At 38.2% G+C, this 19947-nt stretch overlaps 2 protein-coding genes across 2 annotated transcripts; both read left to right on the plus strand.

The window, feature by feature from the left end:
- Positions 1 to 468: 468 nt before the first annotated feature.
- LOC139778743 (uncharacterized) lies at positions 469 to 9176 on the plus strand. Its single transcript, XM_071716830.1, has 12 exons — positions 469 to 727; positions 884 to 962; positions 1160 to 1596; positions 2172 to 2999; positions 4258 to 4419; positions 4524 to 4623; positions 5150 to 5584; positions 5768 to 6295; positions 6463 to 7571; positions 7772 to 7935; positions 8425 to 8568; positions 8926 to 9176. Exons 1-12 carry the CDS (start codon positions 570 to 572, stop codon positions 8997 to 8999), a joined length of 4218 nt encoding a protein of 1405 aa, XP_071572931.1. The 5' UTR covers positions 469 to 569; the 3' UTR covers positions 9000 to 9176.
- A 1262-nt stretch (positions 9177 to 10438) lies between these two features.
- Positions 10439 to 19618, plus strand: LOC139778744 (uncharacterized). Its single transcript, XM_071716831.1, is given in 12 exon segments — positions 10439 to 11539; positions 11673 to 11784; positions 11971 to 12945; positions 13723 to 14390; positions 14494 to 14648; positions 15180 to 15335; positions 16552 to 16712; positions 16882 to 17235; positions 17237 to 17997; positions 18204 to 18367; positions 18859 to 19002; positions 19364 to 19618. Coding segments are annotated over 12 exon segments (3849 nt in total). The 5' UTR covers positions 10439 to 11381; the 3' UTR covers positions 19405 to 19618.
- The last annotated feature ends 329 nt before the right edge of the window (positions 19619 to 19947 follow it).

Consider the following 19947-nt stretch of genomic DNA (forward strand, 5'->3'; position numbering starts at 1 on the left):
TCATACATATTATTTTTTCTCATATCCTACATTTTGTATCATTTTCAACGTGCTCAAGTGTCATTTTAAAAGAATTTTCATTTTTCTACTTTTACCTAAAATCTAAAAAAATCTTGTAAAAGCTTACAAATTTTTATGATTCACATCGCACATCGCACGAAGAGCCTTTTTATAGCATAGTTGAGCTGAAATTATTAATTGTGATACGTTATCTTGTCCCTTCGCTTTGTGCGCACACGATCAATAATTTATTCACCCGATTAAAGCTGTGCCTAATGAGTCAATTATGGCCCAGTTAATAGCGATGACCTAATCAATAATTAGATAAGAGTAAAAGTGTGGAAGAAACGGGCGCACGAACGCTCTGGCCCCATTTGGTCTCTCTGACATATGTCGATACGCATAACCGATAACCGTTTCCGTGAACAAGAGTGTTGCGTAGTTTAATGACAAGTTTAATGAGAAGTTGAGAAAACCGCTGACCCCTGGGACATCCTTATCGCGGCCAGATGCCCGCTCTCTAACCGAAAATAAGCATCCAGTAGTAAATTCGCGACCGTACATGCAACATGCAGAGATTGCAAATTTGTCTGATTGTTTTTACGTGCCTTGGTGTCGGCGGCACCTGGGCAATTGACGGTGTAAAAGGTGGGCATCGGCCGCGTTACCCTAACGCGAATTATGGCACCAACTCCTCGCAAAATGGCCTTTGCTACAAAAGGGTGCCGTAAGTAATTAGTTTTTTTTTTAGTTCGAGACGAACGCTGTAATCGTGGCACTAATGCGATCCAACATTATTTTTTGCTCGCGCATTTTTCTTTATATTTCAACACCCATTGGAAGAAATGACGTAAAAATAATAACTAATATCCGCGGCTTTCAGATACAGTCATGTTTTAGCTTCAAACTCCAGCGGAACGCCTTACAATACCATTCCTCAGCCGTCCGGAGGTCACTATCCTGTAAGTAATCGTTTCTCCGAATCGAAGATAGCTTGTGAAACAATTGATTTCTTGATCAATAAACCTTGATAAATCTCAGGAGATAAAGTTTCAGAACGCGACATCTTTTCACGCACTAATTAGCAATCAGAAAAAAAACCCGATGTAAGCCATTTAAATAATTTCGACGGCGATTATAAGACAAATTGTCTGTTTAGCCTAATGACGGTTTTATCACTATCTTGGACTGTTGCGACGGCTACGAGCGTAACGTGACGAGCAGCCTGTGCGAGCCGCGATGCGAACGCGGCTGTTTCGGCGGCCGTTGCACGGCCCCGAATGTCTGCAGCTGCCCGCCGGGATGGAGTCCCGACAACGGCGTCTGCATGCCCGTCTGCTCGTATCGGTGCCAGGAGCACGCCTATTGCTTCTCCCCCGAAGTGTGCATGTGCAAATTGGGCTACGACGAGGTCGACGGCCAGTGCAGACCGATCTGTCCCGACGGATGCAGGCACGGCGAATGCGTGGCGCCGCGCGTCTGCAGCTGCAGGCCGGGATTCGCTCTGAATGAACGCAAGGAGTGCGCGGCCGCGTGCGAGGGCGGCTGCGCGCACGGTGCGTGCAGCGGGCCGGGCGTGTGCACCTGCAACGAAGGGTAATTAACGACCGTTATCCCACTTTCGCAGTCCTCTCCGATCTCCGACTGCGCAATCCCTCGCATCGGCGATATTCCGCGCGATAATTAAACCCTGATTTACTCACGTAGTAGTACTCACTCACGCGGTACGTTCGCAACCGGTTCTCGCTAAGCGGATTGCCTACGGTATGAATAATTGATAAATCAATGTTGGATTCGTCAAAAATGATATTACACGCCGTGCGTGTACCTGCTATCGTACAGGCATGTAAATCAGCCGTTTTGTAATTTCCATACGGCCATCTGCGTAGATAATTTGTTATTTACGCTGCCGCTTGAAGTGCAGTCACGCGTTATAAACATAATAAATTTGCAAACATTACTAGCTTTGCAGAACAAGTGTCAGGTTGATCTTGTGTATCGGACGTTTCACAGATGCTGTCTTTCAATGAAATTCTTTAACACGTTCGAACTTTTTATTCTGAATCCCTGACAAAGTTCTAAGAATCTGTTGTACCTTCTTTGACATCAAATCACATCAAAGTGTACAAATGTAAATTGTAACGTAATTGTAACCATCAATTGTTTTACAGATACATCAACCCTCCCGGCGATCGCGAGGCCTGCGTGCCCCATTGTCCGACCGGTTGTCGCGACGGCGAGTGCGTCGCGCCGAACGTTTGCAGATGCAGGATCGGTTACACGCAGAATCGTACCGGCTTTTGCACGCCAAACTGCCCGGACGGTTGCGACGGAGGCGAGTGCATGGCGCCCGGCGTTTGCAGCTGCAGACCCGGGTATACGCGGGACCGTTACAGCGGCAGATGCGTCCCGGGTACCACGGGTTCATCGCAATGCGGATACGGATACACCGTCGATCCCGACACCGGTAGATGCATCCCCGCGACGACGTCGCAGCCCGTCGGCGATTGCAGATACGGCTGCGGTCCGCATGGCCGGTGTATCGGATACAATCGGTGCACCTGCGAGCCGGGATTCACCGCTGATCCTGATACCGGCAGATGTATCACCATCGCGACGTCCACAATCAACTCGACCTCCCCGCAATGCAGATTCGGCTGCGGCCCGGGCGGCATATGCGTCGGCCCGAACATATGTGCCTGCAATCTGGCATCCCGCCTCGATCCCGATACCGGAAGATGCATTCCGCACTACCTACCAGGCACGGGCGAGATGTGCCAGCATCCGTGCTTGAACGGTCAGTGTACCGGGCCGGACCAGTGCACCTGCAACCCCGGGTACACGCACGACGTTCGCGACGCTACGCGTTCCAGATGCGTGCCGGTGTGCGTGAACGGGTGTCCGAACGGCGTATGCACCGCGCCGAACCTTTGCCTATGCAATCCCGGATACCGGAAGGAAGGTGTCAAAGGACGGCAGAGATGCGTTCCGGTGGAATGAACGAGTTGACGACGCGAAACATATTGTTAGATATTAGTTTAATGAAGCTAATCATTTCAGTCATCATCATAATGATCAACTGAACTTGTATACATAAACTGATAACATAGATTATAAAACAATAATTTTTGTCTTTTATTTCACGCGATATAAATAACGATACATGACGATTTTAACAAATATACGTGAAGCATTACTGCAAAGATAAAAATATCCTCACGCATTTAACAGTTTCGAAATTGCAATAACTGTTTTGATGACTAATCCTATATATATTCATGAATAACTAATTTGTAGACTAATCAACAGATATAATTTTCTCAGAGCGAGCGAAGTATTAAATATGTAAGACTCCGATGGCAAGTGAATACGTTAATTATGTAGTAAATCATAAAGTTAATTATAAAGGCGAGCATAAAAATAAAATAGCGCTCTATAAATCTTACAGTCTCATTCACTACGTAGAAAGATATGTAAAAATGACATTAAAATAACTTCAAACGCAATCGCGTGCAGTTTATTTTATACACCAACTGATGCTGTTGCATGGTAAATGGGTTAATGCGCAGACTTGCATCCTTGGCCCAGTACGTCAACTTAACGTAAGTTTCGCTCAAGAAAACGTACCGTTCCGTTTATGCACTGTTAAACATGCGGAATCGATTCGTTTACGCCATAAAACAATTATGCATTTTCTCTCCAGAGCTCGACGCAATGCACATTTCTTAAAAACGATTCACAAACTATGAATATTCCGCAACTGCTAGTGCTGTGTGCGTGTGTATGACTAATTTAATAAATCTTTATTATTTCCAGAAAAGATACGAGATACTTTGTACCCAGCATATGATTCACAACGTATGAACTGGTAACTGGTTTTACCCAGAATTTTCATCAATTTATCTTAAATATATTTCTAATTTTTTTCCCCTAAGCAATCTTTTTTGTACGCACAAATAAATTAACAATTGCGACGCGAGACGTTGTAAAAGTTTTCAGTTGTAATTTCTATGAAGTGGAGTTATTGAAATTAAAGAAACTCATTTTACTGATAAGCAGAAATTTCACATGGATTTAATTGTCACTGCCTGACAACAGCCTGACATCCTGCCGGATTCTGATAGCGCGTTATATTGTAGCAAAGAGGAAAAGAAGCCTCAGTGTACGCTGCGACGCAACATACGCAACTATCTACACGCTGATCACTCGCGCGTCCTTGTTAGTGGGTCTCTTTTCAAAAATATATGTTTAAACATATTTGATGGCAATTATGAAATTTTCGTACGTTATATTTATTTTTGTCGTTCTACAAGACGGATTGATTACTAAAGTTTTAGCACTTTCTGAGACCCTTCCTGAACACTTTTTATCCGTATTCAGGGAGCAAATTCAGGGAGCAAATTGTAGTAAAATCGTTAGGTAAGATTTGTCATATTCTACGAATCGAAATAATGCTTATTAATACTACTATCGCAATATCATCGGCGTAGCATACAAGCTAATATTGATAAAATCGTACACAGTTTTTGGGAGACGCATGAAGTCCCATACGTGGAAACATATAAGGTAAAAACATGGGGTATTTTTTATAAAACACGCTTTCGATGGAACTATAGAATTGAGGTAAGTTTTCAAGCATAGAATTTCTGTTTGAAGTGATACCTGCGATAAAATAATAGAAACAAAATTCAAAATATGTTTAATAATAGATGCACATAACGATATTTGTTGTTATTGAAAAATAAAATAATTATTCCGTAAAACATAAAAATTTTAAAATATAAATTATTGAGCTGAATGATTAAAAAAAGGACGAATCTTTTAATTAGAAGTGTAAAAATAATATTGATCGTAACTGATAACTTTTATAATAATATTACCTTCAACAAAATTTGCAATAAAATATGCATCTCGTAATGGTTAATATTAATATTTTAAAACGTTGATTAAATTTTTGTGGAAAAACTGTCATTTCGATTTTTAATAAGTATCGTTCTGTTAATCGAGTCGCCTATTATCAAACATCTCGTATTTGTATTATTATCTAAAGATAGACTTTTTATTATCTAATATCCTACCGACTCTTTCGCGCATATAAATAGATATTTCGATATTGCTAATACGTGAAATCTCGCGTTTATATTCTCAGTCTCGCAGATCATATCGCAGAGAATATTATTGTTGCGATGGATACGCGTCCACAATCGAAAGGGAAATCTATTTTACGCATCAAGTGTGTAAACCGATTTGTCAACCTAGCTGCGGACACGGTACATGCATACGTCCAAACGAATGCACCTGCAATTACGGATACCGCACGCAAGAAACGGCAGCACCTAACGTATCACGCTGTGTTCCTGTATGCACTTATCCTTGTGTACACGGCACATGCGTCGCACCCGAAACTTGCGAGTGCAATTCTGGGTATAAATTGAGCGACCATTCTGAATATAAATTGAGCGATCGTTATATCTGCGAACCCGTCTGCAGCGTGCCGTGCGCTACAGGGTCATATTGCTATGAGCCCGATAAATGTCTCTGCTTGAACGGATACAAAATGAGTGAACAAGATGAATTAACCGAAGTAGGTAAACAATATAAACATTTCGTTTGATTTATTTATTCAATTTGAATTTTGCTTAGTTAATACGATATCGATGTTGACATAAAATAAAAGCTGAAAAATTACAAGATGTTGACAAAGATGACACGATGTAGAGAAGAAGAGCGTATATATTAATAATAAAAATTCACATTTTATGTTTAGGTGTGCCAGCCTATCTGCGAAAGAGAGTGCGTTCACGGCAAGTGCACAGCCCCTGATACCTGCACCTGTGATCACGGTTACGATCCTGACCTATACGACTTATTCGTCTGCAAGCCCAAGTGCGAGCACGATTGTCTCTACGGCAAGTGCACCGCGCCCAATGTGTGCACCTGCGACGAGGGTTACTCGTTAAAAACCCCGAGCGTTTGCGAACCAATCTGCAGCGAAGCTTGCGTTATGGGCACTTGCGTGGCTCCCGAAAGCTGCAGCTGCTTCACGGGTTACGGGCTGCTCGAGAACTCAAGGTACGTCTGCGAGCCGGTCTGCGAGAAGGCTTGCCTCAATGGGCGATGCACCGCGCCTGGCGTATGCACGTGCAACGAAGGATTCCAATTGAGTGGCGACGAAACAGAGAAGCACATTTGCAAGCCTCACTGCGAAATCTCTTGCGAACCGTTCGGCGTGTGTACTGCGCCGGATGTCTGTACCTGCTACGAGGGATATCGACTGGTCGGAGAAAAAAGAATAGTTAGTATTAAAGATTTGTCGGATAAAATTTGTTATTTAGCGACTTTAAATAATTATACTAAATTCCCCCAACGCACATGCATATTTGAAATAAAAAATGCTATTTCTGTTGTTTCAAGAAGCGTCATAGGCTAATTCTTTATTACATGAAAAATATTGCTTTTCAGGTTTTTAATCTTCCCAGTTACTACAAATCGGTTTGCGAGCCAGTCTGTGATATAGCGTGCATCAATGGATACTGCATTGCGCCTAATACGTGCAATTGCAATGATGGCTATCATCTGTCAGGCGTCAATAATACCAGCTTCCGGTGCGAACCCACATGTGTCCAGAATTGCGTCAACGGCTTCTGCAGCGAGCCTGAAACTTGCACGTGTAACGAGGGCTATCGCCCTTCCAATTCTTCGCATGACGTATGCGAGCCATTCTGCGAGACTGATTGCGTCAATGGATATTGCACCGCGCCAAACGAATGCACCTGCAAATCCGGTTATCAACCTACCGAGGGTAATCGTACGAGCCTCTGCGAGCCTATTTGCGATCCGAGTTGCAAGAACGGTATCTGCGTGCAGCCCGACGTATGCAGCTGCAATCCGGGCTACCGTACATCGGCGAGTCCTAACAATAAGACGAACATGTGCGACCCTATCTGTCACCCGGCCTGCGAGATAAACGGTATCTGCGAGGCGCCCGATCTCTGCGTCTGCAAGGACGGTTATCGCATGATTTATTACGACGGAGGAGACGTCCCGTTCGGATGCGAGCCGATCTGCGGCGTCGAGTGCGGCAACGGCACGTGCACGGCGCCGGACCTCTGCGCGTGTTTCGACGGTTATCGAAACGCGAAAATCGGCGGATGCGAGCCCGTCTGCGCGAGCTGCGGCAACGGCACGTGCGTCGCGCCCGAGGTCTGCGAATGCGACGATGGATTCGTCCTTGCGGGCGCGAACCTCGAACTCGCACTATTGGGAATAGAGAAATCTCGATCCTCGATTGTCCCTGAGAATGAAACGAGAAACGGAAGTAGATGCGTGCCGCATTGCGAGAATTGCGACAACGGCGAGTGCGAGGCACCAAGTGAGTGCCGATGTCGTGCCGGTTTCGTGAAGATCGAAGACACCTGCGTGCACGCGTGCCAGGACGGTTGCGGGACTCACGGCGAATGCGTCGCGGAACGAAGGACTTGCGAGTGTGATTACGGATGGGCCGGACCGCACTGCGATCGGCCAACGTTGTGCGTTTTGATCTTGAACGAAGAAGGAAATCGTACTGAGCAGTAAGTATATATACGAATCCGTTAAGGGCATTATAAATTGATGCTTCCCGAAGCATTTATTCATTAACGATTAAATGAGCAAAAAAATGAGCGTCGCAACGTTAGAACACGTTTATATTATCAGAAAAACTTTGATTATGATGATATCTAAAATAAATTGCTTATATATGAATCGTCTGTGAATCATTTACCTTTTGCAGATTGACAATTATTAAAAAACAGAATGCTACGATCGAGAATATACTCATGAATAACCCAGCATGTTCCGAGTGTATCGGTAAAGTAAGTAATGAAACTTTGTGCTTTAAGATGTTGGTCAACAGTACAAAGAATGAGACGCAAATTGGTTGCTTAATGAATGAAGGTTTGTTATAAATAGATTTTTTTGTATAAATATATTACATCTCAATTGAAGCAAATTTATTTATTACATTCATACAGCTTAAAAAATAAATTAGTAAATTTTAAGTATTAAAGTTTCAAGAATTAAAAAAATATTTTTTTTATTACGTAATGATATAAATTTATTAAAACACTGAAAATTTTACACTTACTCCCTTGTTACACTTTCTCGAATATTTATATACTCGCAATAGAGTTAAATGTTAAATATTCTTTTACATAATTTGTCAAAATTATTTTCTGCTTTAATCCCAAATTTTTCAATGAAAAAATAATTTCAAAGCACAATAATTCGAAAATATTCCATGGAATATTTATGAGTATTATTTGAAATGTTTACTATCAGTTATTAACGATTTTTATATCTACTCATCATCAATTTTGAAATCTTCTGTTTTTCTTTCAATACTTTGCAATAAACTAATAAGGACTTATTACTTTTTCATACTAGAATGTCTTGCACTAAGCAGTCAATATAAGGATCAAGGAAAAATAATCAAACTAACAAGTGGAATCGCAGGTGGAATATTACTTCTAACAGTTATAATAATGATATATCTGATATTACGAAAACGTCAAAATAGACAGGATCTAGGTATGAAGATTATCAAATTTTATTAGATTATATAAAATAACGATGTATAATAACAATTTTCTAAATTATACATATTCATCTTAAGATGGTCTAGAAAGGTAAAATTTATCGATAAAAATTCATGTAAAAAAGATCTTTAAAAAGCATTTAAAGAAGCACTTATCGATAAAAAATAAAGTTAAAATTATTCATACTAATATATAAAAAATCTATGCTTATATATTTCTTAAATTATATATTATTATTATTATTATTAAATTCTTTTTCCCTAATGCTCTTTTTAGTCTTATAAGATACATGAGAGATATAGACATTAAAAATCAAATACTATAATTAATTAATTATTCTTATTAACAGGCGATGTTCAGGTAATTTGTAGACACAGTACTTCGATGCAAGGACTAATTGAATCGAGTGCCAACAATTCTTAATACAAAAAGATACTTGTAAAGTCTTAATATAGAATCTTCGAGCTTTTTGCAGTAATAACAATGATGAAAGAGTAATTTTTTATTAATTTAACTGATCAATTGTAAGTAAAAGTTAAAGAATTTATAAGATATGTATTTCTTGTAAAATCTTCAATAAATTACTATTAAAGTTTTAAATTTCTATTTATTTTTTACTTAGAAATCTATTTAAGATTATTCTGTATATCTGTATATACAGAAATAGAAAAATATATATCTTCTTTACTTAATTTAATTATCAAAAGGTATAATATAATTATTGTTAGTAAAAAACAAAATTAAATTTATTTGGGCATAAAAAACTAATATTTAAAAAATTGGTCATATATTTTTTAAATTAATTGTTAAAAAACACATATACACCATCAAAAATTTGCCATTAATAAGTTCACAGTTTATATTTATTTTTCCAAATTATTCTGAGTTTTATAAGAAACATGATTCTACGAGGCATATAAATAAATAAAAATTTATGTCGTACGAAACATTATAAAGCTGTGTTGTAGAGAATCTCTCTTAAGATATGAAATTTGTATTTCCTTCTATTGTAATTTAAATAATTGACACTTCGTCAAATAATCTGCTTCGTGGACTACTTATCGTTCTCATGATTATTCTGACAAAACTATTATATTTTCTGATATTTTATATTAAATATTATCATTATCGTCATCCAAAAACTATTGTTCAACATAGCAAACGGACATTACACCTAAACTCTTTCGCATAATTGCACCTGTTTTCGAATAAATAGTAATTTCTAAAATATATGTTTCTGTTAATCCTGTTTCGGGTGAATTTGTCTCAACACGAGTAATCGACTTTAAAATAAACTTTACGCTACGAACACACAGGCTTTGAGTAACTTTCAAACCGGAGTTTTACGACGTGTAGTTCGTCACGACACGTGGCTTATATATATGCCTGTCAATAAATTCGTCTCACGAATTAGCAAGCAACGAACTATAAAAGGTCCCATGGACGCGTTAGCTCGTCTAGTTTAAACTCATACAGGCTCATAGTCTTCAGCTCATCAGTTTGAAATAGATAGCCAACGAGAAAAGATCGTGCTCGGTGCAGCAATAATACATCTCTTCTTTTTTTAATCATTTAATTAGAATGTTTAATATTGTTTCCATTCTTTTCCAAGAATCAAATAATTCTTGGAAAAATTAATATAGCGTATGCAAAGAATGCCTCAAGTTCCACAATAATTCTTCTTTCTCGTATGCTTCTAAAAGTTTCAAGGTTTTCTCATTCGATCACTCTTCATAAGTTAACATACGAGTTAACAATTGAATCACGTTTTTGGTTTTTATGGATTTTATCTCCACGGCTTCATTTTTAATCTCACGTTCTTGAGACCACTACTTGGTGAGTTTTTTCTATTTTTAATTGTTTTGTATTTTCAATTTTTAATTTTCGTGTGTCAGGTTTGTCCTGATTACAGAACATTAAGTAGCCATGAATTTTAATGCCAACTTTTTTATCCACATAACTTTTTGACCACGCTATCAAGAATTACTTATTGCTGACTTAATAAACGTTGAAAATTAATTATCATTTATCATTTGACATCGCTGAAAATGGCTCAAATCGAAACGACCATTTTGCGTAATAATATGTACGATTAATTGTAACTATAAATATTGTGACTACTTACACACCAACAATCGCGTTGTTCTCTGATTGCTCATTTTTACCCCACTTTGTTATTTTAATTATTGAGAGTCCTATTCTTATTCTGCCATCAATTTAAATCACATTTGCTTAGACGCGCAACATATATTTTTCGACAAGCCTAGGCAAATTGACGAATCGAACGCATCAACGCTATCGGTGGTTAGTAGCTCGATAAGTTCTATGACTCCGATAATATTTAACCCAAAATGTCAGAGAGCAATTGAAATTTCACAATCATGAGAACGATATAAGTAGTCCGCGAAACAGATTATTTAACGAAGTTTAAATTACAATAAAAGGAAATGAAAATTTCATATCCTAAAGAAGTTTCTCTATTTATCGACTCTCAAAAGGAACGACGAGCCACGAACCGCGAGTCGCGTACGTTAGTGACCTATCCCGGTCTGCCGGGTCCTATGACACGTGGCTCGGGATGACTTGGTGTAATTTGTCAAGGCCGAGCTTCTACGCGTCATGGGACGGCTCGGCTTGATAATACAGCATATCCTGCTTCAAAAGAATAACATAGTATGTATTGGTGTGTCATACACATGCGAAGCAAGAGATAAACGAGCGATGATATATGGGAAGGAAGCACTTTAACAGTCGGTCTATAAACATCACGGAGTGAACACGACTTCGTAATAGAGGTGACAAATCATGGGGTTGTTTAATAGTTTGATCGCTCTTTTGGCTATCAAGATACTATTTTTAAAAGTAAACGCAATTTCACTTGATCACGACCCTCCATCGTCCCAGCTCGAACTAAAGAAAGATGACGCTTTAAAGATATTCAATAATTCAAGGTGCAATGAAAGGTCAGGTATACTTTATATTTGTTATTATACTCTATTTACATATCAATTTTTAAGATAATTTCTTCGAAATACCTTGCAAATTACGCGTTTACATGTGTTAATGCGTATATTAATTTTGCTAATTTTATTGCAGTCGAAACGTATCACGATTAGTTCCTTATATGGAAACATATAGATATAAACCAGAACATGCGATGCCTGGGGAACCCTATCAAATCAAGACTCGATCGAATTATAAGAAAGAGGTAATCAAGCTGATAAATAACGCGATGAAGAAATAAAGAAGAAATAAGAGAGAGAACAATTTTCGTATAAATCAGCAAGCTTTTCGTCTTTATTTTTATTTTGCAAACGATTTGTCAATCTCTTGTTTACTTGTTTGCTTATACTACAACTATAATCCGCTAATTTGCCAATTACGAGTATTACAGTTTCACACGGAGTTGACATGCTGCGAAGGCTACGTGCAATCCGGTGCAATGTGCGTACCGCGTTGCCCGCAGTCGTGCCAAAATGGTACTTGCAAGGAGCCGGACGTGTGCACCTGCAACACAGGATACCGCATGTCAAGCAACGGCTCGTGCGTGTCGCAGTGCACAAACGATTGCGTCAACGGTACCTGTGTCGATCCTGGGGTTTGCAATTGCAACGAGGGATATTTGTTGGAATCGGACGGATTCACCTGTCGACCTGTCTGCCCCGCGCAATGCGAGGAAACTCACGGATACTGCACCGAGCCGAACGTGTGCACGTGTCCTTCTGGTTACAGGCAACGCAAGAGATTCCATCACGAGACCTACGTCTTTAAGTTCATGTGCGAACCCGCTTGCGATACTGAGTGCCGGAACGGTCTTTGTGTGGCCCCTAACGTCTGCAAGTGCGCGGACGGCTACGAGAAGGACGAGAACAATTCATTCATCTGCAGGCCTAAGTGCGATTCGTGCGGCGCTTTCGGGATGTGCATAAGGCCGGGGTTTTGCGTGTGCAAAATCGGTTACACTCAGAGGTATCACGCTGCGAACGGGACCGTCTGCGAACCGCACTGCTGGGAGCCCTGCAAAATGGGCAAGTGCGTGGCGCCGCACACATGCGGCTGTAACGAAGGCTACAGACTCCGTAACAACTCCAAAGATATATGTGAGCCGATCTGCGAAAATGATATGTGCGGTGGTGGCATATGCGTCGCGCCCGGAACATGCTTACATGAAAATCAAACAGTGTCCAATACATCTGTCGTTTTATCTAACTCGACTCAAAGCAAGCCGATCTGCACGATACCTTGTGGACCCAACGGAGAATGCACGTCGCCCAATGAATGCACTTGCTTCGAAGGGTATCGCTCAGACGCACAGTTAATTATAACAGAGCTGCATGAAAATTTTTCGAAAACACTGTTTCCCGAATTGGCAAGTATATCTGTACAATAAGATGTAAACGTTATTATATAGCCAAAACTTTTGACAAAATATCTAAAAACCACTCATCACGCGAGAAAAAAATTCTAATCTTCTAAAAAGCGATTTTTTTTTCTTAATCATAATAAAATCATAACTTTTTATAAAATTTTTAGTATTATTATCAGTAAAAAGAAATTTTAATTAAGTCACGACGAACATATACGTTTAACAAGTCACGATTATTGCCTAAATAATTCTTAAAAACGGTACTGGACAGGATTAATATGTCTTTAAACTTTAACTTTAACTTTCAAATCACGCACAAAGTTAAAAAAAAATTTTATCAATTTCACTTGAGACTTTCCGAAAGCCTGAAAATTCCTTTTAAAAATTGAGCTTGGGTTCCCGTTGCCGAGTTATCGCGATTTGAAATGGCCAGTATATATTCAAACTTTTTTCATCGTTGAATAAACCTATTGGTATCAGTACCTATCCAAGTAATACATGACGGACAGACAGCACAATCAAATTATATCGTATTTTATCGATTCGAAGCAGTCGTTTGATTCAGGCTACGGTCAACGTGACGCTACAAATGCTTCGAAGCATTCCTCTTCTCTTTTCTTTCAATGAAGAAAGAAAGAGAAGAAGAACGCTCCAAAGCATTTGTAGCGTCACGTTGACCGTAGCCTCAGAGGAGTGTTATTTTTAAACGATTTTTTTAATCACAACTAATTGAAATTTTTTCAATTAAACTCATTTGATTTTCGACTGCCAAACAACTAGTCCGAAATATCTGCGAGACATATCTGCCAACCGGTTTGCGATTTCGAGTGCTACAATGGTAAGTGCACCGCGCCAAACGTATGCACCTGCGATCCGGGTTACTATCCGGAGTGGCTCGAAGACAGTGACTTTAAAAACGAACATATGACGCGCTTTTGTAATCGTCTCAAAAGACCTCCTTGCAACGCTCTCTCGTGCGGAGAAAACGGGACGTGTCACGAGTCTGGCATTTGCGTTTGCGACGACGGTTACAGGAAGGACACGGCCGGTGCTTGCATACCCATCTGCAACCGAGGGTGCTTAGACGGTATGTGCACTGCGCCGGATCACTGCGCGTGTCGTGAAGGCTACGCGCTTCAGAAATTTGGTATCGATAAATTTGGAGACGACGTCTGCAAGGCGATTTGCGAAAGGGGCTGCGAGAACGGCGAGTGCGTCGGCCCGAATGAGTGCATTTGTAACCATGGTTTCATACCGAACATCGACCATCACTCGAAACCGGAGTGCATCCCTGTATGTACTCGCAACTGCAGCGGACATGGCGACTGTATCATTTCGACCGATCGCGACCACTACAGATGCGAGTGTCACTTCGGATGGACAGGATTGGATTGCGATCAACCGTCCTTGTGCGTTATAAAGATGGCTTACGAGAAAGTCAAGAAGAGGTGAATACTACTGACTCGCCGATTTCCCGTGGCCTCGCAAAGAGCGCCCGCCACGCTCAATAATTGACTAGACGAATCTTATAATTCGTAAATATGATTGCAGAGGCTTGCTTCATTTTGCAAATAGCACAATCAAGCGAGCTTACGAAGATGCACCGTATTGTTCTCAATGCTACGATTCTTTGGACAACAAAACAGTGTGCTATGTGATGGAAAATTATGAACACAATTTGACTGTCAGCTGTTTTCTTAATACAGGTATTTGCAACTTAGAAATTAATTAGATCTTTTTCAGTAACGACATAAGTTTTTGTAATTATGTATGAAAGTTTATAACTAATGTTCTATTAATCTCTTTTCGATTATCGCGTAATCGCTTTCATAATGTCAAAGAATTTTAAAAATTTAGGAAAGAACTATTTTCAATTTCTTTCAGAATAATTTTTGTGCTTAGTATTAGTTATATAGATTGTTTTATATTAATATATCGATAAAAGGGGAGTGTGTTACATAAACTTTTCTAAATAATTGTCAGAAATCAGCAAATATTACTTGCAAAACATCAGAGCCTGTTTCCATAAATTGATTAAAAATACTTCTAATTTATTGTATAAAAACAAACATCTAGAAAACTAGCTTCAAAAAGTTTGCTTGCAAAGAAAACTACACACTGATAAAAATAATCCGAAACTAATGTTAAGGAGAAATGTGATTTTTTTATGATTCTATCTATCATAAAAAAAACATTTAAATGCGTTAGTTTCATCTCTATTGCTTTTCATTTTGCAGATTTGCCTTGTTACGCGATGTCTCTTTACGACACCTCGAGTAACGTTACCATAATAGTTTGGCCTTTCGTGATTCTCGCTATATTATTAGTCATAGGTCTGATAGTGGCAGCATATTTCATATATCGCAAACATCAAAAGAAGAAATTGGCTATAGGTATTCTTCAAAATGTGTTAATATCATAATTTATAATAATTTTACGTTTTAACAAAATCGTAACTAAAAGATAGTTACAACATCGTATTTTGAACTGTATACATAAAGCGTGATAACAAATTATTTAACGTGAATGATAAGACAAACGCTCGCAGTTTGCACGATATCAACTCGCTTTTAAGACGCTTAATAAACTTTAGAATTAATATTTTATTGTATTCTAAGCGACGACGAGATAACTATCTTTAAATATTTGTTGCAGCAGGTACATCAACAAACATTTTTGTGCGAGAATCTCCCGCTACCGAGATTTTGTTGCCTGAAATCTAATTTTAAGGAAGACATCAAAACTAAGACAGTAGAAAAATAGACTGCAGTAACTGTGATAATGATGATAAATAGGACAGTTGTAATAGTAATGATACACTAGATCATATTTTATTGTTCGTTGACGACATATCGTAAGACAAAGATAAGTAATATTCATTCAATAATCGCGCTGCTATAGTAATAATATTTTCATATAAGTTTAATCAAGTTTGTTATTCCTTTGAGCATATGTATCAAAATGTTTTGATGATAGTAATAGAAACATTATATAAAATTATTTGTCAAAATAAATGTTATCTATTGCGAACGCAAATTTAATTTATTACAATATACTCCATTGCGATCAATCACTAATATTATCAATGGTAATATTATCCATGAATAGCTTTCATAATGAGCGAGCCGTGTAATACGAGACGTGACGCAATTGACGCTGATGGTTTACAACCATTCAATGATAATTAAATTCTCGAGACATTTTCGGCATGTGTGGCCGCAATATATCGGTCACCTCCTTCAGACTGTAATTACTGCCCCAGTTCTGGCCTTGTGCTATCAACAGATGTCGATTAAAATCGAAAACCAACAGGACAAATAAAATTTTAATTAGAAGTGTAAAAGTAATATTAATCGTAACTGATAACTTTTACAGTAATATTACCTTCAATAAAATGTGCAATAAAATGCAGCTTATCTCGTAATGTTTAATATTAATATTTTAAAACGTTGATCAAATTTTTGTAAAAAAAAAACTACCATCGCTCTGCTAATCGAGTCGCTTATTATCAAATATCTCTTATTGGTATTATTCTCTCAAGATAGAATTTTTATTATTTAACTTCCTACTTACTCTTTCGCGCATATAAATAAATATTTTGATATTGCTAATACGTGAAATCTCGCGTTTATATTCTTAGTCTCGCAGATCACATCGCAGAGAATATTATTGTTGCGACGGATACGCGTTCACAACCGTTCGGCGTGTGTACTGCGCCGGATGTCTGTACCTGCTACGAGGGATATCGACTGGTCGAAAAGAAAAGAATAGTTAGTATTAAAGATTTGTCGGATAAAATTTGTTATTTAGCGACTTTAACTAATTATACTAAATTCCCCCAACGCACATATACATATTTAAAATAAAAAATGCTATTTCTGTTGTTTCAAGAAGCGTCATAGGCTAATTCTTTATTACACGAAAAATATTGCTTTTCAGTTTCCAGAATATTTTCCCGGTATCTCGATTTGCGAACCAGTCTGTGATATAGCGTGCATCAATGGATACTGCATTGCGCCGAATACGTGCAATTGCGATGATGGCTATCAGCCTTTTCGACCAGGCATCAATAATATCAGCTTCCGGTGCGAACCCACATGTGTCCAGAATTGCATCAACGGCTTCTGCAGCGAGCCTGAAACTTGCACGTGCAACAAGGGCTATCGCCCTTCCAATTCTTCGCATGACGTATGCGAGCCATTCTGCGAGACTGATTGCGTCAATGGATATTGCACCGCGCCAAACGAATGCACCTGCAAATCCGGTTATCAACCTACCGAGGGTAATCGTACGTACGAGCCTCTGCGAGCCTATTTGCGATCCGAGTTGCAAGAACGGTATCTGCGTGCAGCCCGACGTATGCAGCTGCAATCCGGGCTACCGTACATCGGCGAGTCCTAACAATAAGACGAACATGTGCGACCCTATCTGTCACCCGGCCTGCGAGATAAACGGTATCTGCGAGGCGCCCGATCTCTGCGTCTGCAAGAACGGTTATCGCATGATTTATTACGACGGAGGAGACGTCCCGTTCGGATGCGAGCCGATCTGCGGCGTCGAGTGCGGCAACGGCACGTGCACGGCGCCGGACCTCTGCGCGTGTTTCGACGGCTATCGAAACGCGAAAATCGGCGGATGCGAGCCCGTCTGCGCGAGCTGCGGCAACGGCACGTGCGTCGCGCCCGAAGTTTGCGAATGCGACGATGGATTCGTCCTTGCGGGCGCGAACCTCGAACTCGCACTATTGGGAATAGAGAAATCTCGATCCTCGATTGTCCCTGAGAATGAAACGAGAAACGGAAGTAGATGCGTGCCGCATTGCGAGAATTGCGACAACGGCGAGTGCGAGGCACCAGGTGAGTGCCGATGTCGTGCCGGTTTCGTGAAGATCGAAGACACCTGCGTGCACGCGTGCCAGGGCGGTTGCGGGACTCACGGCGAGTGCGTCGCGGAACGAAGGACTTGCGAGTGTGATTACGGATGGGCCGGACCGCACTGCGATCGGCCAACGTTGTGCGTTTTGATCTTGAACGAAGAAGGAAATCGTACTGAGCAGTAAGTATATATACGAATCCGTTAAGGGCATTATAATATTATAAATTGATGCTTCCCGAAGCATTTATTCATTCACGATTAAATGAGCAAAAAAATGAGCGTCGCAACGTTAGAACACGTTTATATTATCAGAAAAACTTTGATTATATGATGATATCTAAAATAAATTGCTTATGAATCGTCTGTGAATCATTTACCTTTTGCAGATTGACAATTATTAAAGAACAGAATGCTACTATCGAGCATATACTCATGAATAACCCAGCATGTTCCGAGTGTATCGGTAAAGTAAGTAATGAAACTTTGTGCTTTAAGATGTTGGTCAACGGTACAAAGAGTGAGACGCAAATTGGTTGCTTAATGAATGAAGGTGTGTTTAAAAGATTTTTTGTATAAATATATTACATCCATTTGAAATAAATTTATTTATTACATTTCTACAGCTTAAAAAATAAATTAGTAAATTTTAAGTATTAAAGTTTCAAGTATTAAAAAATATTTTTTTTTATTACGTAATGATATAAGTTTATTAAAACACTGAAAATTTTACACTTACTTCCTTGTTACACTTTCTCGAATATTTATACAGTCGCAATATAGTTAAATGTTAAATATTCTTTTACATAATATGTCAAAATTATTTTCTGCTTTAATCCCAAATTTTTCGATGAAAAAATAATTTCAAAGCACAATAATTCGAAAATATTCTATGGAATATTTATGAGTATTATTTAAAACGTTTACTACATCAGTTATTATGTAACGATTTTTATATCTACTCATCTTAAATTTTGAAATCTTTTGTTTTTCTTTCAATACTTTGCAATAAACTAATAAAGACTTATCACTTTTTCATACTAGAATGTCTTGCATTAAGCAGTCAATATAAGGATCAAGGAAAAATAATCAAACTAACAAGTGGAATCGCAGGTGGAATATTACTTCTAACAGTTATAATAATGATATATCTGATATTACGAAAACGTCAAAATAGACAGGATCTAGGTATGAAGATTATCAAATTTTATTAGATTATCTAATATAACGATGTATAATAGCAAGTTTATAAATTATACATATTTATCTTAAGATGGTCTAAAAAAATAAAATTTATCGATAAAAATTTATTTAAAAAAAGATCTTTAAAAAGCATTTAAAGAAGCACTTATCGCTAAAAAATAAAGTTAAAATTATTCATACTAATATATGAAAAATCTATGCTTATATATTTCTTAAATTATATATTATTATTATTATTATTATTAAATTCTTTTTCCCTAATGCTCTTTTTAGTCTTATAAGATACATGAGAGATATAGTCATTAAAAATCAAATACTATAATTAATTAATTATTCTTATTAACAGGCGATGTTCAGGTAATTTGTAGACACAGTACATCGATGTAAGGACTAATTGAATCGAGTGCCAACAATTCTTAATACAAAAAGATACTTGTAAAGTCTTAATATAGAATCTTCGAGCTTTTTGCAGTAATAACAATGATGAAAGAGCAATTTTTTTTTAATTTAACTGATCAATTAATTGTACGTAAAAGTTAAAGAATTTATAAGATATGTATCTCTTGTAAAATCTTCAATAAATTACTATTAAAGTTTTTAATTTCTTTTTATTTTTTATTTAGAAATCTACTTAAGATTATTCTGTATATCTGTATATACAGAAATAGAAAAATATATATACATTATCTTCTTTACTTAACTTAATTAAAAAAAGGTATAATATAATTATCGTTAGTAAAAAACAAAATTAAATTTATTTGGGCATAAAAAACTAATATTTAAAAAATTGGTCATATATTTTTTAAATTAATTGTTAAAAAACACATATACACCATCAGAAATTTGCCATTAATAAGTTCACAGTTTATATTTATTTTTCCAAATTATTATAAGAAACATGATTCTACGAGGCATATAAATAAATAAAAA

Source organism: Temnothorax nylanderi, unplaced genomic scaffold (genome assembly GCF_030848795.1).
Source record: "Temnothorax nylanderi isolate EJ_2023f unplaced genomic scaffold, tnyl_v1.0 TNYL_tig0193_pilon, whole genome shotgun sequence".
Lineage (NCBI taxonomy): Eukaryota > Metazoa > Arthropoda > Insecta > Hymenoptera > Formicidae > Temnothorax > Temnothorax nylanderi.

Excerpts from the sequence above, each read along its gene's own strand:
- LOC139778743 (XM_071716830.1), top strand. The coding sequence starts at position 570 with ATGCAGAGATTGCAAATTTGTCTGATTGTTTTTACGTGCCTTGGTGTC. Across the intron at positions 728-883 it reads CTTTGCTACAAAAGGGTGCC|ATACAGTCATGTTTTAGCTT; the intron begins GTAAGTAATTAG and ends CGCGGCTTTCAG. Across the intron at positions 8,569-8,925 it reads TCAAAATAGACAGGATCTAG|GCGATGTTCAGGTAATTTGT; the intron begins GTATGAAGATTA and ends TCTTATTAACAG.